This window comes from Vicia villosa, linkage group LG1 (assembly GCF_029867415.1).
Source record: "Vicia villosa cultivar HV-30 ecotype Madison, WI linkage group LG1, Vvil1.0, whole genome shotgun sequence".
In the NCBI taxonomy this organism is placed as follows: domain Eukaryota; kingdom Viridiplantae; phylum Streptophyta; class Magnoliopsida; order Fabales; family Fabaceae; genus Vicia; species Vicia villosa.
Genome location: NC_081180.1, coordinates 239,830,083 through 239,855,200, shown reverse-complemented (window position 1 = coordinate 239,855,200; position 25,118 = coordinate 239,830,083). Strand labels below are relative to the sequence as shown.

Below are 25,118 nucleotides of genomic sequence, written 5' to 3'. Positions count from 1 at the left end.
TCATAAGTCATAACATATGCAATCACAATTGTATCCACAACGACAATTTAAAATCATGGTGTCAATTAATGTGTCTTTTACTAGAAAAAGAATAACGTAATATCCCTTAGGAAAACCGCATGGACCAATTTACTTTATTTTTGGTTTATTAAGTTGAGATATTCTACGAACAGCTTTGGGCTTTTATTAGAGATCCATATGAACCGTCCATAAGCAATCTATTTGTTTGAACTTTTAACAAAGACAGATGGAGGAGTATCCTATATATGGACTTATAAAAGTGAGTATATTAGTCTGAAAATGATTACTAATCATTCTTCCTCATTCTATTCAATGCCACACTCATATTTCCAGTAATAATCATTCTACACTACAGCCAAGCGTACATGTCTTGTTGCTTAGGCAGGTAGATTTCAGAGATATTTACCATAGAAATTTATATATTAGTTTAAAGTCTTAAGGAACCAATATTGTTATTGTTTAAAAAATGTAGTTATTTCAACCATGGCATCGTATGTGTCCGCTAATTACCTGCCATGCAAGCTTGTGACAGTGACATCATTCAACGAACTCAAGACACGAACTTGTTGAGATGATTCTCCTCTATCCTCAATTTGTCTTTCAACGAATGCAGGTTGACATGGACGAGGAAATTTATCAATATCATTATTAAGCATTGAAACAACTTTTGTCATGGTAGGTCTCTCCTTTGCAGTTTCTTGCACACAAAGAAGTCCAATATGAATGCATCTTAAAACGTGATCCACATTATTTGGATTATATATTTCTGAATCTATCAAAGATACTATCTCCCCTTTCTTCCATAGTTTCCATACCTAAAAAAAATCAAACAAAGAAGGTTATTATCATTATCTTAATACGAATCAAAATATGAAATTACTTAATTTGGAAAGACTTACGTATCCTAAAAGGCTGATTGCTTCTTCGTGATTATAGAAACTTGTATTTTTTTTACCACTTATTATTTCGAGGAGCATAACTCCAAAGCTAAATACATCGGATTTTTCTGAAAATAATCCTTCCATTGCATATTCAGGAGACATGTATCCACTGCATTTTAATTTCAGTATCAAAACAACTATATACCGTGGCATAATGTAATATAATATGGCTTTTAAACTATATACATATATAAAAAGTATGCTTACTATGTTCCCATGATTCTTCTTGTATTTCCCTCATTTTCGGTGCCTCCAAAGATTTTGGCCATGCCAAAGTCTGATATTTTTGGATTCAAATTCCCATCCAATAAAATATTACCTAGCTTCAAATCTCGATGTATTATTCTTAATCTTAAATCTCGGTGAAGATAAAGCAATCCTCGGGAGATTCCTTCAATTATGTATGATCGTTTTTGCCAATCTAAAACCTGCTTTTGTATTGGATCTAGAAAAACATTTAAAAATAGGTTTAATTCCACTTTTGCCACTTAACATGATTTTAAAAAGCTCAAATTAAAAACTATTTTCATACTTTTCACTTTATACACTCAATTTAGCCGTGGGAAAAAACGCCATAATTCTCTTATATGAAGGATAAGAAATGAAAAATATTGCATAATTACTATTTAAGGGAGCATGTTGTTAGTTAATCAATCTTAAGTTGTGTAAAAGTTTGTTAATATAGTGGTTTGGTAGTTATAACTAATTCCTTTATGTAATTACTACTCATTGGGGTTACTACTATTTCTATTTTTTTATATTCAAAATTACTTCACCCTAATCACAAACAAGGAAGAACAATTTAAGAAGTACTTACCGAATAAATAAAAGTCTAAACTGTTATTAGGCATGTATTCATAGACCAACATCTTTTCTTCCCCTTTGATGCAACAACCTAAAAGTCTTACAAGATTTCGATGTTGAAGCTTCGAAATTACAATCACTTCATTCATAAATTCTTCTTGTCCTTGTCCTGAAGCTTTCGAAAGCCTTTTTACTGCTATTTCTAATCCATCAGGCAATTCTCCCTATTAATGTTTTTCAAAAGGAATGAAAAGATTATAATATATATAATACAAAATATTAATAAAATTTAAAATTTCACAAAGTTTAGTGTACCTTATACACTGAACCGAAACCGCCTTGGCCAATCTTGTTAGCTAAATCAAAATTATTTGTTGCTGTTAAAATGTTTTTGAATTCAAATATAGGAAGGTCCTCAACTTTAACTTCAATTTCTTGATTGGTTTTCCCTGTGTACAACACCAATGCAATTTATTTTTCTCTGCGATATATATAACTTTTTAAAACTGCTAAATTTATTAACAAAATTAGCAAAACTAAACTGTGTTATTTTTGTTAATTTCTTAAAACTGCTCCCAAGTCCAAAATAACAAGGAGGCATGTATAAACTAAATTGTGTTATTTTTCACTACTTTGTTTATAGTCTTTATAATATTCTTTTTTTTTTTTTTTTTTTTACTATTATTGATTTTTTTTTTAATCATAATGTCCACTTGCGGGACCTATTTAAAGCTAGAACCTTATAAGGAGAAATTGTTAGTATCTAATTTAAACATGAGAATTTGAGATGAGCACACTCCCAAATTCAAACACTCAATTTTAATTATGGGGACGGGGAATTCTAGTCCCACCCCGCACCCACTCCCACCCCACATCGACATATTAAATTCATTTTTATTATCATTATTTTTAATAATTTTACTATCCATTTATTTTTCTTAATCTTCGTTTTTTGAAATTTTAAATCAAATAAAAAATTTCAAATATTATCATTAGTAGTTAAATGATCAAATATTTATTTAATTATTAAGTTTTTTACTATGGAAAAGTATGCATTTTTATTTTTGCGGTGGGGCGGAGCAGAGCAGGAAAACTCGTTCCTTGAAGAAGCGCGGGTGGGTGGTCACTTTTTACTACTAACTAGGGACGAAGGCGGACGTGGGGCTAGTACAAAGAGGCGGGGCAGGGGTGTTAATGCTGAAACCCACTCCATGTTTCCATGCCTACCAATATATGCCAACTCTTGGGGTTTATCTAGAAAAATTATATGTGATTTTAATGATTATTATAAATAAAATTAAATACTTTTTATAATTAAATTTTATTTTTTACTTAATATAAATCATGTTACTTTATTAAAAAATAGAATCAAATTTAAATATTTTTAAATTTAAAGGTAATTTTTTCTTCACCTTCGTGTCTCTTGCAAGCTAATTCAGTTTTAATTTGATATTGTTATTAGAGAATCAATATGGGGAGTTAGAATTATTAACAGGTATGAACGAGAAAATTTAAATAGTTTTACATTAAGTGTAAATGAAAGACCTTTTTAGATAATTAGGTTTCTAAATCAATATTATTATGATAAGGAGAGATTGAAATATTTGATCTGAGAAATTTTAACTCTCGAGTAACTTTTATTTTAATCAGACGTGAATGAACATGGTGAACAAGAAAAGACACCAAAAAGTTTTCAACCAAGATAGGATTGATAGGAAGACCTTTTCTAGATATTTAGGTTTCTAAAGTCCTCTTTGTTAAGATATGGAAAGACTAAGACGTTTGATCGGAAAATTTAGACCCCGAGTAACTCTTATACCAACTAAGACGTTTTTTTCCACATATTGTGTGTGATCAAATGACATTTTCTATATACTTAGGTTTTGTAGGTCATCATTATTGTGATAAAGAGAGAGTAAAACGCCTGATCGGAGAAATGATATATTACTTTGGTTTCTTTAATAAACGAGGGATTAGATAATTAGATTCTATTTAAAAACACTTGTTAATTAAGTTTTACCTTAAATCTAACTCATCGGCAGTCGTTCCAAACTCGTACACATCATTCTTTGGGATAGATTGCAAGACAAAAAAAATCTTATAAGGTTTTGTGTTGTATATTATTCTTCTACCATCCACTTTGAACAAAACATTTTCCTTCACTTACAATCTATCTCACATAATTATGTTGTGGTTCTTGTTGATTCCACCTCTTGCAAGGACATTGATATATTTAGGAATAACCTTTCTTATGTTGTCAATCAAAGAAAACACTCCATAATTTATTATTTTCCTGGATTGACAATATTAAGAGATTTATTTCTAAACATACTATAAATTGCAAGTAATATTATAATTTTTCACAATACAAGTTCTTTGTTTGAACAACACACAAAGAACATGGTGATTGGTAAAAAAAATTGAAAAAGGAAACAATACATGTTACTTTCAATTTTTTTTTACCATTCACCATCTTTTTGCAAGTAATATATTACTTTGGTTATTTTATAAAATTGTGGGGAAGTTCCTATTTTATTTTATTTTAATTTAAAAAAGATATAACATTTTCCATTGGATTTATTAAAGAAACGAGGGATATTGTTACTCAGTTAACCTATAACGAATTTATGTCATATAATCGTAAAGTAACAACACTCAAGATATTGCCAGCAAATCAATCCACAAGAAACTTACTACATCCAATAAGAACACAAACACCACCGCTATATATCCTGGGTCTTATCTTGTGTATTTTAAACATTGATAGTGGAAGCATTTGTCATGAAAACATTGATAATGAAAGCTTAGAATAAATCTTTGGGATGGATTGAAAGTGCAGGAAAAAATTTGTTCCAAGGTTGGTGTTCTTACATAGTATCTTATCTTTTAACTGGATTTTTGTGTTATTTATCTAGCTTAATTTATGTTGTATCATAACTTGGATTCATTCAAAACCATTGAACTTGAAAAGAAATGGGTATGCAAAAAATTATGGACTTGTTGTTCTCCAAGATTAAGAGCGATGATAATGAATGAGATTTGTCAAAATATGGATTTACTATATTCTCCAAGAATAAGAAACTTTGTAATTTAATAAAAAAAGGATATTTCAAAACAATGCAATTAAATATTCTATGTAAACAATGTAGTTTTATTTTTTTTTTAAAGTTGTTTTCCCTTAGTTTTTGACAGAAACTGAGAGGTATGTGGCGCTAGTTTTAAAATAATAAAAATGTTGTAGCTGGTGATCAAACCAATGACCATTAAACTATCTCCTCAGTTAATTATAAATCGAGGGGTAAAGTAACAAGTTTCCATGACGCCCTTCTGTAAGAGCAAGATTTGGTTCTGCAATATGTCTCTGAGTTTTAATGATAACAATGAGTATGTTTGTATGAACAATTTTTTTGTACTAACGTTTGTTTTGTTGAGTACTTAACAAACAAGTTATGTTTCCGGGCTACACAAGTTCTGATGAACACTAGCAAAGCTTCAGAAGCATCTGAAGTAATTACTCTGATACGAAGTCTGAAGAACCATTCAGAAGACCAAGTGCCGAAGACTTTGAAGACGTGGCTCTGAAGACTCTGAAGACTTGAAGTTCTGAAGACTCAAGTTTCTGAAGACAAATGGTTCTGCAGACCAAGTGCTAAAGACTCTAAAGACCTGGTTCTGAAGACTCTGAAGACTTATAGCTCTGAAGATCCAAAGCTTATTTTCTTTTCTTCAAACTCATGTTGTGAGCCTCTGAAGTTCAAGAAGAATAAAAGATAACGTTATGTAGTACGAGGTACAAGGTACAGCCGAATGTTTCGTTCCACTACCAAGGAAGGACGGACGTTGCGTACTATCTTGTCTCCCACTATGTTAAAGCCGCCATTTTTCTGGAAGTTCCAGGACTGCCCTCCAACGGATATATTATTATATTGGCTATATAAAGGGCTTGAAGACTAAGAAGAAAGCCGCTAATTCACGATCATATCCAATCTGATAAGACTGTTCATAGCTTATACTCTTAGTCTAGTTTTGAAATATATCGTTTACATTCAGCTTGTGTAGAAGCATTCATATTGTAAACAAATTTGATTTAAACTGTTGTTTGATTTTTGCCTCAAGACAGCTTTTGATCAGTAGTCTTGGGAAGTTTAGGACTAGAGAAACTTAAAGTTTATTAGTCACAGGCGGCTGCTTGTGCAGGGGTTAGTCACAGGCGGTTGCTTGTGCAGAGTCAGTCACAGGAGTTTACTTGTGCAGGGTTAGTCACTTGCAGGTAGCTTGTTCATTGTAGTTAGTCACTTGTGGTTGCTTGTGCAGTGTTAGTCATCGTTGGTTGCCCGTGCAATTGTAATTAGTTTGGCTATAGTGGATTAAGCCCTCGATTGAGAGAGGCGAAATCACCTTGGCAGGTGGACTAAACTAGCTTAAGAATTTCTCAAGTGAACTAATATAAACATACATTGTTCTTTCCTTTTTGCACTTTATAGTTATTATCAAGAGTAAACAGTTTGATGTTTAAGAAGGGAGGTTTTTAAATCAAGTTTTGTTTGTTAAAAACCCTATTCAAACCCCCTTCTAGTGTTTTTCACACTTTCAGTTGGCATCAGAGCTCCGGTTATTAGTGGTGATAAAGAGTTTGAATCTTTATCAGACACTTAACAGTGTTCAGTACTGATCCAGAGTGTGTGAAAAACAATGGCTTCTTCCACAGAAACTCTAACTAATAATGTTACTGTTGATAATACCGATAGAGAGCGTTATAGTGCTAAACCTCCTATGTTTGTTGGAGAGAAGTTTGACTATTAGAAGGATTAAATTGAAACGTATTTCATGGCATTTGATTTTGATCTTTGGGATCTGGTAGTTGATGGCTACAGATATCCATTAGATGCGAATGGTCTCAAGATTGCAAGAAGTGCAATGACAGATGACCAAAAGAAAGCTTACAGGAATCATTTCAAAGCTAGGTCTATTTATTTATTTGTTATTTCTCATATTGAGTACGAGAAGATCACTGATAAAGAGACTGCTAAGTCCATATTTGATTATCTCAAAATGACTCATGAAGGCAACACTCAAGTTAAGGAAACAAAGGCTCTTGCCCTAATCCAAAAGTATGAAGCCTAAAGGATGGAGGAAGATGAATCTGTGGAAACGATGTTTTCAAGATTCCAAATGCTTGTTGCAGGACTTAAGGTTCTGGACAAAGCATACTCCACATCAGATCATGTTAAGAAGATTATCAGAAGTTTTCCTAAGAAATGGAGACCAATGGTAACTGCGCTAAAACTGTCAAAGGATCTGAACAACACCAGTCTTGAGGAACTGATAAGTTATTTAAGAATTCATGAGATTAAGCTTCATGAATATGAACCTCAAAGAAGAATTAAATCTGTGGCTCTAAAGTCTAAGTTTGAAAATACAAAGACTTTTCAAGTAGAAGAAGAGTCCGAATAATTTGAAGAAGACTCAGGCGAAGATGAACTTTCTCTAATATCCAGAAGATTAAATCAACTATGGAAACATAGAGAGAGCAAGTTCAAAAGACAAAGAAGATCAAAAGACAGAACTGAGTCATCATCTGATCAAAGAAAAGGTTCTGGAAGGGAAGTTATATGTTATGAGTGTAATGCGCCTGGACACTACAAGTATGATTGTCCAAAACTTAGGAAAGAAAACAAACCTAAGAAAGTGTTAAAAGCTAAGAAAGGTCTCATGGATAAAGTCAATAAAAGAATAAGAAGATTCTTATGAAGAACAAGCCAATGTGGCACTCATGGATAAAGTCAATACAAGTGAAGTAATCTCAAAGGAAGAACTGATAACTGAAGATGCATCAGATTCTGACAATCAAGAAGAATGGTTGTTCGTGACATATGACAGAAGAAATGCGTACGTTCCAAAATCTGGAACTCAGGCCTGGAGATCTCGTTGGTTTTAGAGGTAACTAGAAAGACAAGATTACTGACTCTGAAACCAAAGGTAAAAAGTGTTTGTTGTTAAGGATGTTGTAATAGCACAAAAGACTACAGAATCTAAAACAAATAAACACAGTTTGTGAAAAGTTTATTTAGTTTAGTCTGTTGTTGTTCCTTCTGATCTCTCTGAACAAAAGAAAGAATATTAGAATTGCAACTTTTCAAAGTATGATGATCTTGTTCAGAAATCTAAATAGGTAAATGTTCTTCTGAAATTTCATGTTAATCAAAGATCAGAAGCCATCTACATTCATTAGAAGCCAACATATCAGAAAGTTCCTGAAGAAGCTCAACATGGTTGAGTGCAGAGTAATAGAGGCTTCAATGCATCAAATAAGCATTCTGAAGAGGTAAGTAAGAAGGTATGACAGTCGTTTCTATTTCATAGTGATAATGTTGTTGTTATATTATCTTATTTAGAACCTCAATCATCAGAAGATGCTTCGGTCAGAAACGTCTCTAATCAGAGGGAAATTGGTAGATTTTCCAGACTCTGAGTATATTAAAACGTGTCACATGGCATGGTTAACGCGTGTAACTCTAGTTATACTCATCATTAATCTTACTTAATAACACTTGAGTAATGTATTTTCTTGGAATTGATTAAAATTAAAATTAAAATTATGACTATCAATTATTTCCCCTAATGATTGTACTACCTTATGTTTTCTCTCTCTTCCAAAATCCACTATACATGTTCACCCATAATCTCACTTTCCACCACCACACATTTTTGTTAGAAACCCTAAACCCCCATACTCTCCACTGTTCATCCTCTTTTCAAAGAACTATTCTTCGACTCCATCAAGCTTTGCAATTTCTCCTACAACATCATCATGAATCATCAACAACAAGAAGCTATTAAGTTTGCACAGGAATACAAACTAAGTTTGAATTGTTCTGAATCTTCATCATCTACAGTTTCTCTCTCAACGGCAATCGTATCTCCTTCATCTTCAACTGCTCCAGTCATTAATGAGAATCATGTCACTCAGAAACCCACTCTAGTTCACTGCGATATTCCTCTACAAAAGTTGACTGTTCTTCATGAAAATTTGGTTGATTTTAACAATCTGGTTTCCAATGGTCATGATCTTAGACCCACTATACACAGTTAAGGTTGGGAACATTTCTTTGAGAGATTGCATGGTCTTGTGTTTGAGAATCTAGTAAAAGATTTCTGGATTCAAGCAGATTGTGACAACCTGCATATTGTTTCTCACGTTCTGGGTAAGAAAAGAGTAATCACTAAGAAATCAATTGTAGACTTTCTAGGTATGGAACATCTGGTCGAGAAAAGATTCTACGGAATGGATAAGAAATCTCCATTTGTAAAAGGACCTTTGAGCAAAACTATTTACAAGACCTATTCCTCAAAAAAGGAAGAATACAAGACTATGGATCTTTTCAATGAACTTAGAATCTGGCACAAAATCATTTTGGGTTGTGTAAATCCAAGACCCCTAGCAAGTTCATCAGATTATTTCAACGTCGACCAAAAGTACATGATGTACTACATGATGAAAAATCAGAAACTATGTCTTCCCTTCATTCTATTCAGCTATATGAGAGATTCAATCATAAAGAAAAGGAAGTATGTTAGCTCAACAAAGAAAAAGCCAACATACATTCCATTCGGGTGACTCTTATCTGATATATTTGTTGAAAGTGGCTTGATCAAGTATCTGACTGAAAAAGCTAAGTTTACAGAAGATTTGGAACCAAGCATTTGGGAACCCCTGAATGCTAAAACTCTCAAATATATGAGAATGATCAAGGATATTACAATTTTCCCTTTCATGGTACCCGCCATTAACACTCCTAAGAAAAGATATCATGTTGAACACTTTCCCTTGTTCACCACAGGCGATATTCAAGCGTGTGTAGCTGAATATGTTATAATGATGGCGACATAAGGTAATGATTTCTCTTGCTTTAGATATGAAGACATGGCAGAAGCTGATACTCCTTATAATGTTGTTGTCACAAAAAGGAAGTTATTAGAAGCTAAGATGGACGCTTTTGATGACCTTGAAGTCAATGAGCTTGAAAGAAAAAAGAAAAGGAAACAAAAGAATAAGGTTTCAGGTGTTAAAATTCCATCAATATCAGAATGTGAAGACTTCCAAGTAAGTCTGCCTATGAAACAAGACATGTCCATAGTGTCTCTGACTTGATTAATTCATTATCATCCACCTCAACACCACAAACATCCTGCTTACCATATATTCCTTTAAACCTCTCTTCTCAAACTTTTATTTTCAAAACCACTTCGCTTATCCTTATCCCATCTAATGTTCATACATATATTCCATATATATCTGTCCCAGCTTCTGAAATGCTTCCTAGTGATGAAATACCTATGTTATCCAATGCCTCGAATCTTCTCAAATTTTCCTTTTGCAACAGAGAATGTTTTTGGTAATGAGTCTGAGAAGACTAATTCTGAGACATTGGAAACTTCTATGTCTGAAACCTTCACATCTTCTGAAATAATTGATCCTTCTGAACAGAATCCTACACCATAAATTCCACATGTATCAACATCCTCTGAAATACCAATTTCTTATCCTTCATCAAACATGCCTCTCATAGTTTATGAGAAACCCTTAAGAAAAACCTTAGATGAATGTGTCAAAATGTTCAATATAAAGGCTCAAAAAAAGATTGTTAAAGTTAGAGGATAGACTAGCACTAGTAGTGATTATCAGGCTCTGGATGACTCATGGAAGAATCTTCGGAAATGGATGTCATCTGAGTTTGAAAGAATGATAAGACTACTAGAAGCGTCTAGGACTGCAGGTGTTTAACTTGTGAAGGAAAAAGAAGAAGAAAAGAGGGAAATAATCAGACGTCTTAATTTACTTTCTGCTAATCAAAAAAGGATGAAGCCAAAGAAGCTGAGGAAGAAAGGCTCAAAGCTATTCAAGATGCGGAAGAAGCAAAGCTTCACAAAGATGTTGAAGGAAAGAAAAAGGAAGTCGAAAACGCTGCAGTTATTGCTACTCCCACTGTTCCAGTCCTCATGAGCATACAACAAGCTATTGGTGAAATCAGAGAAGAACAAACTGTTTTCAGAAAGGGCCTCTCAGAGCAAAAGGCTGCAAACGAAACTCTTCAGAGCATGTTGCAGCAGATTCTTGCCAGGTTGCCCTCTACTTCATTTTCCGAACCCTAGGATATACTTTATTTTGTTTCTTTTGCTATCTGAACCCTAGGATCTTCTATGGCTTATTATTTTTTGTTCTTATGATAATTTAAAACTTCGGTTGACAATGTTTTTAAGATTTGATTCTGCTATTGACTCCTATGTCTTATGTTTTTCACACATATTTACACTTTTTTAGTATGACCAAAAGGGGGAGCTAATATTTGGAAGTCAAATTTTTGATGATCAATAATCAGATTCTTGAAATAAAAACTGGTTACATTTTCTAATCCCTTATATAAACTTTTGTTTGTGTTAGAAATGTCTTCGTATTCCAGGATATCATGAACTCTGATTGACTTCGGACTCTAAAAGTTACGAATATCAATTTGAAAATGAGACGTTGACAATCAGACTATGTGATTTTCTAACCCCTTATATAAACTTTTATTTGTGTTTGAAATGTCTTCGTGTTTCAGGATATCATGAACTCTGATTGACTTCAGACTATGAAAGTTACAAATATCAATTTGAAAATCAGACATTGACAAGCAGACTCCATGTTCATCAAAATCTCATTTAAGCAATCAGATTCTGAAAGATCTTATTGAGACAAAATAGATCAGGATCTGAAAGAATTCATTTAGGCTTTGAGCTTTCCAGATTGGAAATCAGGCTCTGAAATGAAATCATCAATTAGGCTTTGAATATGAGAAGATCTCATGTATCAAGACTTCGAAAGATAGTATTTGATTTATTGGAACCAGGGGAGACACCCATATCGGTTCATAATCAGGATATCTGATCTTTCTCAAGTCTCAGACTCAGGGGGAGTACACATACAAGGACAAGTATTTATTAACCTCTACTCTGAAATTTTTTATGATTATGTACAAAATTGTGTCATCAAAATTGTGGCTCTGAAGACTCTGAAGACTTGAAGTTTTGAAGACTCAAGTTTCTGAAGACAAATGGTTCTGAAGACTCTGAAGACCTGGTTCTGAAGACTCTGAAGACTTGAAGCTCTAAAGATTCAAAGCTTATTTTCTTTTCTTCCAACTCATGTTGTGAGCTTCTTAAGCTCAAGAAGAATAAAAGATAATGTTATGTAGTACGAGGTACAAGGTACACACGAATGTTTCGTTCCACTACCAAGAAAGGAAAGGCGTTGCGTACTATCTTGTCTCCCACTATGTTCAATCCGCCATTTTTTTGGAAGTTCCAAGATTGCCCTTCAACGGATATATTATTATATTGGCTATATAAAGAGCTTGAAGACTAAGAAGAAAGCCGCTAATTCACGATCATACCCAATTAGATAAGACTGTTCATAGCTTATAATCTTAGTCTATTTTTGAAATATATCGTTTACATTCAGCTTGTGCATAAGCATTCATATTGTAAATAACTCTGATTCAAACTGTTGTTTCATTTTTGCCTCAAGAGACCTTTTGGTCAGTAGTCTTGGGAAGTTTAGGACTAGAGAATCTTAAAGTTTGTTAGTCACAGGCGGCTACATATGCAGGGGTTAGTCACATGAGTTGTCAAAATAGGCCGAAGTCCATGGGCCGACCCATTTGGCCCGAAAAATTTTAGGACCCGGGCCTCATTTTTCGAGCCTATTAACATCCGGGACTTTTTTAGCCCGGCCCTAAAAAGCCCTAAAAAATATGGGCCGGCCCGTATGGGCCATGGGTAGCCCACCGGCCCGAAAAAATTAAATATTTTTAATATAATTAAAATTTATAACATTTTCTTGTTATAATTATCATAAAATTATAATTGTCATGAATATTTATAACTTAAAATTTTTCGGAACAAGTTATTTAACTATTTGTGCTACATTATATAATTCGTGATGTATTTTGGATAGTTTAAATTAAGTTAATGTTGTTTTATATTTTAATTATTAACTTATATGGATTATTTAGAAATTATAATTTTGGATATAAAATTTAATATATATATATATATATATATATATATATATATATATATATATAATGTATTCTTGCATGCAATTATATGGTTACTTATAAAAATAAGGAGAAAAATTTAATTTTATATAGAAATGGGCCCGTATAGGGCCGAAGCTCATTTAGGGCCGGGTAGCCCGCAACCCAGACAGGGTCGGGCCTGGTTAGTAAAATTAGAGCCCATTTAAAAATGGGTTTTTTGGGCCCGGCCCTAAAAAGCCCAAAGCCCATATGGGCCGGGTAGCCCATATTGACAGCTCTAGTCACAGGCAGTTGCTTGTGCAGAGTCAGTCACAGGCGGTTGCTTGTGCAGGGTTAGTCACTTGCGGGTAGCTTGTGCATTGTAGTTAGTCACTTGCGGTTGCTTGTGCAGTGTTAGTCACCGGGGTTTTCTTGTGTAATTGTAATCTATTTGGTTATAGTGGATTATGACCTCGATTGAGAGAGGCGAAATCACCTTGGCGGGTGGACCAGACTAGCTTGAGAATTTCTCACGTGAACTACTATAAACATACATTGTTCTTTCCTTCTTGCACTTTATAGTTATTATCAAGAGTAAAAAGTTTGCTGTTTAAGAGGGCAGATTTTTAAATCAAGTTTTGTTTATTAAAAACCCTATTCAACCCCCCCCCCCCCCTTTCTGGTGTTTTTCACACCCTCACATTCGTTACCTTACTTGTGTAACTGAGGTAAAATCTCTTTTGCGCCCGAGTTAAAATATACTTTGTAGTAGTGAAATATGTCTTAATTCACTCATCGACCTTAGTTGGAGAAAATGAATGACTCTGAATTTGATCCAATTTTTTTATCCTTAGTCATAGCTTCCCTAAAATACATGTCTTAGTTCCTATTTTGAGTGAATATACTCCAAGTCATATTGAGTTTACTCCTAGCTTCAAGACAACTTCTAAATATGAGTTAATTCCTATTATGAGTAAACCCTACTCCTAATCATAGTCTTGAGTCTACTCATGGTCATATTTTGGCTATTCCATTGCCTTCAATTTTACAGGAATCAACACCTTCAACATCAATTATAATGTATCAAAGATATAGGTAATTTGATATACTACATAAGAAACTTCAATAACCTGAGTTGAAGCTAAGTATTGTAAATGACTTTCAAATTTTCTTATACTTATGATATTGCTCAAAATTATTTACTAATCGCTTTGGGAAAAGACAAAATATCTTGGGAACTTGTTGAGAGGAAGGGAGACTAGAAGGTTACTATATGCAGATAGAAATATGTTGTAAAGCATAAATAAGATGGAAAACATGATCGTTACAAGGCAATACTAGTGGGAAAAAAAATCATATTCAAACATATGGCATTGATTACGATGATACATATCTATGGATTTGTTTGCTTGTAGGTATTGTCAATTTCATCCAGTATGCTGAAATTTATGGATAGAAAAGTTGCAAGTCATCTAAATAGTTATTTAGTGTTGATGATGACAACACCTAATAGCAAATGATATCAGGGGAAGTCTTTATTTGGTGAAGATATCTCAAGAGGTCAAAGATACTCAAGATGGTTGATTAAGATATCCTCCTTAATCAAAATATCCTCTTGAAGATTAAGACAAGTTAACATTTTGGTCAAACGAAATTTAGGTGAAGACTTATGTTTCAAGGTCACCGGTGGTTTAACCTCTCAACTTTCTAATGATGGTATTCAACATGAAGATATCTCAAGCCTCATTAAGAATATTCGAAACTTTTGTGTGATGCTAAAGTAAAAGATAATGATGCCCAGACTTGAAGATTTAGAGTTGTAAAAGAGAGTAAGTTTAAAAGCTTACCTGGTCATGTCCCTCTAAGTGACCAATGTCTTGTAAAGACACAATGGTGTTTCTGAAAATACTATAGCAAAATCACACACACTGAAAATAGTTGAGAAACCTCTCATGTTTTATTGAAAGACCTTTTTTAACCTAATAATCAATTTTACCTAATGACCTAATTGATTATTTTCACTAAGTTTATACTAAAATCAACTCAAAGAGACTCTTAATGATTGGTAACAACAAAATTAAAACCTTCTAGACTATTCTTGAGTTCAAGTGAGGATATTTGTTCTGGGTGAGGGCTTAATTGTAAAACCTATATTTTGTTCAAGTCTTTGTTTGATTTGTGAGTTTCTTCAAGAAGAAAACCTATATTTTGTTCAAGGTTAGAATCTTTATCGGTTATTGAGCTCATCCAAATTAAAATCTTTATTGGTTCGAGGTTAGCTTTGTTAAAATCTCACATGGTTCTTAAGCTTAGCACAGTTAAAAGCTTTATCTATTCAAGATTAGCCTAATTAAAATATCACATGTTTCTTGAGTTTGGCCTAGTAAAGTCTTAGTTGGTTCGATATTAGCTTGGGGAAAATTTCATCTCGGTTCTTGGTGAGACAGTGCGAAACTCCAGTTCTATTCAAAGGATAATAACTCAAAACTCTATCTTAGTTTGAGATCAGCCCGTAAAAAATCTCAGTTTGGTTTAGAGGATAACCATTGCAAGCTTTGTTCGTTGTTAGCCTTAAAATTTTATTTCCTTCTATAAGGAGGTTTGTGGACATATCCTTTTAAAAACTCTAAGTTTATATTATTGTTACATTAGATGATTTAATTGAGACACAACTACTAAAAGGAAATTATTTTTAGAGTTTAAGATGGAGGAGCATAGAAAATTCAAATTCTTTTTGGAAATCGAGGTAGCTCATTCAAGTAAAGGATTTGGCATATAAAATCAATATATGATAAGTTAAATGATAAATGATCTAAGGATGAGACACTTATAAGATATAGACTGTGTTCTACTCTGAAATCTAATATAGGGAGAAAACTGTTGTTTAAAAGAGATTGAAGTATAACTATGAAGGCTTATATTGATGTTGATCATGCATGTTAAGTGGTAAATAAAAAGTATATTTCATGTTGTTGTAATATAAAATTATATGCTAGTAATGATTAAAGATAAATATTAAGAACATTCTCTTTTTAATATTTTCTCTAACACTCATTCTTTTATTAGGTTAAATACACACAAGTCTTTCACTTTAAAAATAATCTTACATCAAGTGATAAGACACATGCATTTTACTCAATAAAAAAATAAACGTTAAAAGAGAATGTTCAAAAGACAATGTTTTTAGTATTTCTCGTGTAGAGAACATAAGAATTTTAGAAATACAAATACCTGAATATTTAGAAGCTCGTGACCATAAGAAATAGGTACAAATGACAACAATAAATGTTGCTGCTATGACCGTAGCTATGATGATTGCTTTAACATTTCTTTTTACATCTCTATTCTCATCTGTATTTACAATTGATAACAAGGTTTAATTCAAATTCAATTTGTTTAACCTTAAGTTCAAGAGTAAATTATGTAAACATATAGTATAACATAAAATAATATAACAACTTCAAGTTAGGCCAAAAATACCATAAACATGACAATCATTTTGTTGAACAACTTACTTCTCATCTTTAATCCTATTGATCCATGCACTAGAGAGATGCTTGCCTTCATAAACTCATCATAATAGTTCAATTTACTTAGTTATAAAATTATTATTTTTATTATTATTAATATTATTAGCGTCCAATCTATCTGCTTTTTTTATTGCGCATCAGTGAATATATAAGCGGTATTTTTTATTTAAATTTAATTTTTAAAAAATATAACATGTGAAAGTTAATAGCAGAAAATTATATAAGAAATTATGTGAAAGTTAAAAATAATATCAATATGTAAATTACATAATATTATAAGAATAAAAATAGTAAAGAAAATAAGCTTAAAAAAAAATAAAGTTCCCTTTATATATAAATATATTGTTATAGATTATATGTACATGTTACCACGTAAATTCTAACTAAATAAGAATGGTCAAGAGTGATCCATAAATACTACTAGTACAAGTGGTTTGTAAACAGAGATATTAAGTCCCGGATTGAAGGAAAAGCTACTGGTCACTGGTCGGTGCAGACTGACGCTGGGTGTTTTGATGATGGCGTTGTGGCTCTGGGTTGTGTAATTCGAGAACCGAATGGGGATATTCATCTGGCAGCAAGCAAAAAGTATAACAGTCATGAGGATCCTGCCTCTGCAGAGCTCAATGGCATTCAATGGGGAATGAAATTGGCAAAGGAGTTAAAGCTTGAGGAGGTTTTGTTCTATTCGGACGCAATGGGCATAGTTGACAGTGTGAACGGAACCGATGTCAATGCTGCATTAAATTCAATAATTAAAGATTGTAGAAATTTTCTTGGTACTTTTAGAAATGCTTCTTTATTGTATCTTTGTATAACTTTCAATTCTGATGCCCACCACATGGTGAAGGTTGGGAAGGTCGCTGGTGCTAGAACATGGCTAGGCAGCATTCCTAATGCTATGGACATTGATGTATGTTTGGCCTCTTTGGCCTCTTTGGCTTGTTCTTAATATATAAGATGTTCGAATTCAAAAAAAAAAGTCCCGGATTGAAAATTTAAGTGGTTTGTAGAGGATATAGAGATATTAAGTCCCGGATTGAAAATTTAATTCGTATTGAGTGTATGTTCGGAAACAATTCTATCCACCACCACCGCCGCACATTTTTATCGGTTTTTCAATAGCATATTGGGAAATCTAAAAGTTATAAATAGTAGCTACGTATAAACCCACATTTGCAAAGTTTCTACTGCGAAAACAAGCATAGACTAAATGTGTTGTATATAAGTATGAGTTGAAAATTCTATATTATTTAAAAAAGTGGAGGTTGAACACTTTATAAATAAAATTATTTATACACTTATCGTTTTAAAATTTTGGAATGAATAAGTGGTGTCTCTCACTTATATATTAAAAGTCTGTTTGATTGTGATAAAATTTAAAAGAGATAGAAGAGAGAAAAAGTGTATTGTTTGTTATGAGAGAAATAGTTGAACTAATTTTGAAAGTATAAAAGAATTCTTAAATTAAAAAATAATAATGGTACAAATTTTTATGTTATCAAAAACTATATTTTTTATCACTATCTATTTAATGTATATTTTAATCAAAATTAATAAAATTTAATAATTTAAATTTAATTAATTTTTATTATATCAATTATTTAAATTATAAAATTTATTTGTTTTTAAGAAAAGCAAATAGGCTAGCATGTAATAAAATAAAAAAACAATAACTTTAACTTTGGGCAAATGTAAACCACAGTAATCCAAAGCCTGTATTAAATTGATTTTGTTGAGCTATCATTAGAAAAATAAACATAACTTATAAAATAAGGGTATTGATTGGTAACAAAAAAATTAAACATTTCTCTTTTCTTTCTTTTCTCTATAATGAGAACAATACAAAATATGGTGAGATTCAACTATAATCTTTCTCTCTTTAATGTGTTTGCATCACTAATAAAGAGACGTTAGTTTTTTCTTTGCAAATTCTCCCTCTAATCCTATCCTATATATTCTAAAATAAATGATTTATTTTTATTTATAATATAATTTTTTTAATTGTACTTATTAGCTTATATATATAGTTTTGTTTTTGTTTTTAGATTTAGATGATAGACACGTGTACATATATTAGTCATTGAATCTTTGTACAGATAACATATATATCCATTTTATGTGTGAATAACAGATTTTATCATTTTTCTTATCCTCTAACTGTTATTCTTCACCATTGGAAACGACGAAACTCTACTTTTCCCTCTCGCTGAAGAATCTACGCATCATTTATTTTTTGACTATAACTTTGCTATTGATTTGTGGCGCTGGTTAGGAGACAAGTCGAAGTTCCATGGTCGTATTCTTGGCTGGCCCGATGTTGAAAGCCTCCTTAATCGCTATGGTACGGGTCAACATCGAATCACTTTCTTCGCTGCCGTTATTTTTGTTTTCAACGTCATCTGGTCTGCTCGAAACAAGGTTAGATTTCAGCATTTAAGCTTCATTATTTCTTCTTCAATTTCTGCTATCATGGAGGATGTTGCTCTCGCTGCTAGCGCTGCAGATTCCTCTTTTCTGGATATGCAGGGGTTTGAAATCCTTAAGGGTTTTAGGGTGGTCATACGCCCCCTAAAGCACCGAACATAATCAAGGTATTTTGGAAACCTCCTCCTAGAAATTGGATCAAAATTAATTGTGATGGGGCTGCAATTTCTTCTTTTTCTGCTTGTGGTGGAATCGCGCGAAATAGTGATGGAGGTTTTTTGGATGCTTTTGCTGTTGGTTTGGGTATGTCCAATTCCCTCATTGCCGAACTCTCTGGTGCAATGGTTGCAATTGAGTTCGCCCATGAGAAAAATTGGCATAACCTTTGGTTGGAATCAGATTCAATGGCCGTAGTCAAGGCGTTTAAGCCTCCTTTTTTGGTGCCTTGGCATATTAGGAATAGATGGGTGAATTGTATGAACATAATATCTAATTAGAATTTTATTGTCTATCATATTTTTAGAGAGGGTAATAGTTGTGTAGATGCACTTGCTAACATAGGGCTAAATCTCTCTCTTATTATTTTGATTCTATCCCTGTTTGTTTAAGGGAAGATTTTATAAAGAATCGGCTTGGATTGCCATTCTTTAGGTTTGTTTCTTCTTGATAGGATTTTGGTCGATGTCCCCCTATCCATTTTGTATCAATTTTCTTTCTTCTATTTAAATCACCATTGAAAAAAAACTGTTATTCTTCACCATTGATACTATCAACTCTTCTTCTTATCTGAACATTGACAGTACTCTTAAATTATTAGTACTACTTTCATAATTCTAAGATTATGTTTAGTAAAATTAGCGGTTGATTGATAAGCTAATTGATGGCTTATAGTTTATGGCTAATGACTGATGATTAATAATTTATAGCTTATAGTTGATGATTGATGATTGATAGCTGATAAACTATTTAAAGTGTTTGATTAAATTAGCGGTTTAATTACCTGATAAATGTGAAATGACATAAAAAGATATTTCTTAATTAATAATTAAATATATATATATATATATTTAGAATAATTAAAATTTATAAAGGTAATAATGGAAGAAAAAATGATAAACTATAAGCTATAAACTAAAACATTATTTATAATAGCCTTTAGAAAATAAGCTATAAGTTAATAAAATAAACTATAAGCTCGTAATAATAAGATTGTTACTAAACAGATATTTTATAATCATACGAGTTTATAAGCTATAAACTATAAGTTCAAAATAAAATTTGCCAAACAAAATCAAAATACATAATACTAAGATTATTTTAGTAAAAATACTATTTTTTTTTCATTTATCTAATTTTTTTCTTAATATGTGGAAAATGATCAAATTGATCACTAGTTATGCGACAAAAGGAATACTTCTCTCTCTTTTTTCAAAGTGAATGTGACTTGCACATGTTTTTGTCGACTTCCTTGTAAATTTTTAGGTAGTGTTTCATCAAAGTATAACCAACCATATTTGGGAATTCATTAATCGGTCGATATTCTCTCCATCTCATAATAGGTGTTATTTTATTTATTTATTTTAAATTATTTGTTTCTTTAAAATAATAATATATTTATTATTTTTTTCTCAAACTTATTCTTATTTTTATTCTTATTTATTATATTTTAAACAAGTAAATATTTTACTATCTATTATTAATAAAGTTATTTTAATAAATGATATTCATTTTATCGTTAAAATCAACATAATTAATCATTTAATTATTTTAAAAAGTATAAAAATTTTAAACAAGATATTTTTGTAAGACGAAAGAAACAGTATTATTTGTAGTATTATAAACTATGCATTAATATGATTTTCAAAACATTTTATATCGAAGGTAATCTTATTCAATTTTTTAAGTCTTGGTTTTAGGAATTTTATCTCTTTTAACTTTTACTACAATTTCAAAAGCTTCTTATGGGGCGGGGGATCGGAAAGTAAAAAAATTAATTGGGTTCAATGGGATAAGGTGTGTAGAGATAAGAAAGTTGGGGGGTTAGGCCTAAAAGATATCAAGGCCTTCAATTTAGCTCTGTTAGGCAAGTGGAAGTGGAGGCTCCTTACCGAAAAGGACAAGTTATGGATTAAAATCTTAGAGTGTAAATACAGGGGGGCTGGTTTTGAGTCGTATAAAAGCGAAAGGTTCAGTTCTCTATGGTGGCGAGATATCCTATCGATTGAACTCGGGGAAGGGGGTTCCAAGCCTTCTTAGTTTGAAGAGAAGCTGTCTAAAGAAATAGGAGACGGAAAATAGTCTTTTTTCTGTTAGATCCTTGGTGGGACGGGAAAAGGTTGAAGGACGTTTATCCAAACTTATTTGTCTTAGCTCTCGCTAAGGAAGAAACGATATTTGAATCCTTAAGAAGTGAAAGAGGAGTTAGTACATGGACTGCTGGCAGGTCCGTCCCGTTAGACGAAGGAAACCAAGAGTTAGAAAATTGCATTCGTGAAATAGTGAGGAGTATCGCTTTAAAAGAGAACTTTAAGGATATGTGGAGATGGTTCAGGGCTGATTACTCTGTTAGAGAAGCTTATCCTCATATCCTAGATAGTGTTGTTGCTGTAAACAATGAAGATAAGGTCTACGCAATTGCTTGGAACAAACTAGTTCCCCTAAAAGTTTCGATTTTTGTTTGGAAGGTTCTGCAGAACAAAATTCTGTCAAGAGATAATCTTATCAAAAGAGGCATTTTAGTTGATTCTCAAAATTCATATTCTTTTGGCTGCGGTATGGAAGAGAATGTCGTGCACATTTTCTTCGAATGCCCGATAGCCTTTTCGACATGGAGCGAGATCCTAAGATGGCTTAATCTCTCCTCTGTTTTTCATAATAATGTTTTGCATAATTTATATCAGTTCCGGAGATTAATTAGCGGCGGAAAGACCATCTAGACGTCACTTAGCGTTATCTGGTTTGCGTGCATCTGGGCTTTGTGGAGGTCTTGAAACAGGAAAGTTTTTAGGGTGTCTGGAAATGGTTAAAGAGCAAGGCGGCGGGTTTCAGCTACGATTTCTATCATTGGTCGACTAATCCGGCAGTGTGTCTGAATAGGAGTGGTTCTGGCCCTGTCTCATTCTGATTTCGTTGCCTTTTTGTAGCCTGCGACCATCCTTTTCTAGTTCATAGCTGCTGGTTCTATTTATTCCTAGCTGTATTTTTAGTTCTGCTTTTGATCTTTGTTCTATTGTAATGGGCTGTTATTGTTTCTGGTTTGTACTTGTTTTACTCTGCTATTGATGTATGGGTTTGGGTGGGAGTTGTAATATCCTCTAATTTCATTTGATCTGTCCAGCATTTTGGTGGAATTGTGTTGTAATTAGCAGGCATAGCTTATGCCTGTGTATTTTAATGATATTATTTCTTGGCTTTCAAAAAAAAGAAAACTTTTACTACAATAGTTAAAAGAAAGAGAGAGAAAAATACCTAGCTCAGAAGCTGCTAATCTAACAAAGAGATCTTGTCCACCATCAGGATAACTTCTAATATCATTAAGTTCATCACTCCACGTAACACAACCACTTCCTCCATTACTTATATAAATATTAGCATAACCAGTACAAGAACAATTCCTATGACACAATTCACCACATTCATCAATATCCATTGTTCTGTTCACAAACACCGACGTTGTATCAGGCAACTTCACATTCTCCATTCGATAAAATTTATCACTGTCGCAATCCAAATCCTTATCCATCACACATCCATCAGATCCATCTCTCAGTTTCCAAAATTGCTTATTCTTAGGACGGAAGCCTTTCATGCATTTACAAACTGGCGAAGCGTTGGAATCACATACACCATAAGGACCACATTCTTTGTATTCATCACATTGATCTTTAGGTGAATACCAAAACGTTGTCCATGTTTTGTTACTCTGAACCCAAGTTAAACGTTGAAGTTGACCATTAGAATTCACTACAAGTCTCGAAAAAGTCGACTTATTTCCAATCGAAAATGAGTAGTTCACACCGTGTTTGTTTGATGTGAAACTAAAAACTATTGAATCTGTGCTATTTTGCATCTCTGGTACACCGCTGAATCTTTCACCATTCCAAGGTCCACTTCGGTATATTATGGTATCATCATTCCGCAGGAAAACTTCTGGTAAACCATGAAAATCAACTTTGAATGAATAATCTCCTGATGAAGGATCATCACCTGTGATCTTCCATGATGTTAAGTACTTTTCAGTTTTGTCGTTGATGTTCCAACCCATGGTCATGTTTGGTAACAAAGTATCTGTCGGGTGATCGAAGCTTTGCCATAGATATTTTGTTGGATCATTCACGTTTGTTTCTCTGAGTACTAAGTTTCCAGTATCTAATAGCTGAAGAACAAGAACCTGGTTTTTCGCATTCGTTTGATTCGAAGACCAAACGAGGTTGTTGTTGTTGTTGTTGGAAACTGATGATGAATTGAGAAGTACTATGTTTCCATCGTCAGTGATTTTGAGAAAGCTGTCTGTTGAATTTTGAAGAGGGTTGTCTCTGTTAGCGACCCAAACAACAGTGTCTGGGATGTCTTTGTACCATATGGCTAAATAAATGTTGGAAGATGTTCGTGAGATGAAACCAAGAACGAATGATCCTTTAAGAGACTGAAGGGTCTGATTTCTTCTGAGAATTTGTGATGAGGTTAACGTGTCTGTGACTGTAGAGGTTGAGATTGTGATGAACAAGAAGAAGAGGAAGAAGTAACCTCCTCGCATGTTGGAGAATTGTATGTATGTGTGCGTGTTTGGTTTGTTTGACGTATGTGATTTCTCACATCATATTAGAGTCAATTGCATAATTAACTCAGTCATTTACTTACTAAATGTTTAACTTAGACATCAAAATATCTTTTGCAAGTATTTTTAATCTCATTCAAAGGTGCGGTAGAGCTAGAACTAGAATATGAAATCGTAGTAATACTATTAGTGAAAATGATGTGGGAACAAGTGATAAGTCCTTGCAAAATTTTGATTTTATTTTATTCTACACATATTGAGTAAAGGATACGACGGTCAAGTTAAATAATGGTAGACTGACTTGATTACATATTCCATTTCATTAAATAATATTTGACTTAAATGCCAAATTTTTCTTACTTTGGTGGTGGTTTCTAGATCCTTGTTGAATTTTGAGTTTTTGTTGACGGGTAATTCACGATCAAACCATGTAATATGAATGGAAAACACCCACATAAAACATGAACGAAAATTAAGTCACAAAAGAAAGTTCAATTACATGTGCATTAATTGACTACATAAGCAAATATGTCCGCAAATGTCCTTTTCGATAGTTTAGTTATATTTTGACTGTCCTATTATATAGTCTATATTTGTTTTTATATTTTAGTATGAACTGCCTAATTTACAAGTGTTCCTCATAAAAACATGACGAGTATTACAATAAAACTATGATAATAATAGCACATTTTATTACTATTTAAACTAAATTTTGTCATAAATAAAATTTAATCTTGACCACTAAAAAAGAAAATTATACTTAAAAATAAAATGTGTTAAGATTAAGCATTGATTAGTAGCTTAATTGAAGTTTAACAAATTTCCTTGTGATGCATCAAATTATCACCATCAACCAGCCCTTTAAGTGTTTTAGTTCTCTCTCTTCTCCCCCTTACTTTAATCTAGCCTCCACTTTTTTTTTTCTTTTCTAAAATTCAAAATTTCTATTTATTCATGTAAGTAGGGGTGGAAAACAGATATACCCACTTTGTTTAGGGTTATCTCGTAAAAATCCACAAAAAATAAATGAACGGGACAATCATACTCAAGGGGGTTTTTCCGGCAAAAAATTGAGGATGGGGTAGGGCAAACACGCGGGTGCTGTGCATTTTTAACTTAAAATTGTAAAAAAAAAATTATGTTGATACCACCGGACACATTAGAGAGTGCAAGCTTAAAACATTGGTCCGTGCCTGCAAAAATGTGTGGGAAAAACGTACATGTCCGACAGGGCGGACCCGTTTTTCATCCCTAGGTGTAGTTTCCCTTCTGGTGATGTGATTAGTTCCTTCCTCTACACCACCCTTTTGTTCCGTTGAAGGTTTTACTTCATTTGCCTCCGGCATCGAATTTGTGGTAATTCTCCAACGGACTATTGTTCGCTATTTTCATTTGAGTGGTTCTTTGGGGTCTGTTTCGATCTACTTCAGAGCATTTATGGTTTTTTCGGCCTAAAAATATGCAAGGGTTTGTTTTAATTTTTTGGTTGGTGGAGGTGTGACTTAACTAGATTTATTGAGATACGGAGTTTTCAAGATGTTTGGGTTGATGCCATCAC

General features: G+C 32.8%; 1 protein-coding gene across 1 annotated transcript; it reads right to left on the bottom strand.

Moving 5' to 3' along the window:
- Positions 1-325: 325 nt before the first annotated feature.
- On the bottom strand, positions 326-23,668 carry LOC131645013 (receptor-like serine/threonine-protein kinase SD1-8). The gene is made up of 7 exons (XM_058915674.1): positions 22,252-23,668; positions 16,058-16,177; positions 2,082-2,215; positions 1,780-1,990; positions 1,170-1,407; positions 921-1,071; positions 326-836 (listed from the first exon to the last, which is right to left on the bottom strand). The coding sequence occupies exons 1-7, from the start codon at positions 23,537-23,539 to the stop codon at positions 528-530; spliced, it is 2,451 nt and encodes an 816-aa protein (XP_058771657.1). The 5' UTR covers positions 23,540-23,668; the 3' UTR covers positions 326-527.
- Between the last annotated feature and the right edge of the window lie 1,450 nt (positions 23,669-25,118).

Excerpts from the sequence above, each read along its gene's own strand:
- LOC131645013 (XM_058915674.1), bottom strand. The coding sequence starts at position 23,539 with ATGCGAGGAGGTTACTTCTTCCTCTTCTTCTTGTTCATCACAATCTCA. Across the intron at positions 1,408-1,779 it reads TTTAGACTTTTATTTATTCG|ATCCAATACAAAAGCAGGTT; the intron begins GTAAGTACTTCT and ends ATGTTTTTCTAG. Across the intron at positions 1,072-1,169 it reads AGAAGAATCATGGGAACATA|TGGATACATGTCTCCTGAAT; the intron begins GTAAGCATACTT and ends ATTAAAATGCAG.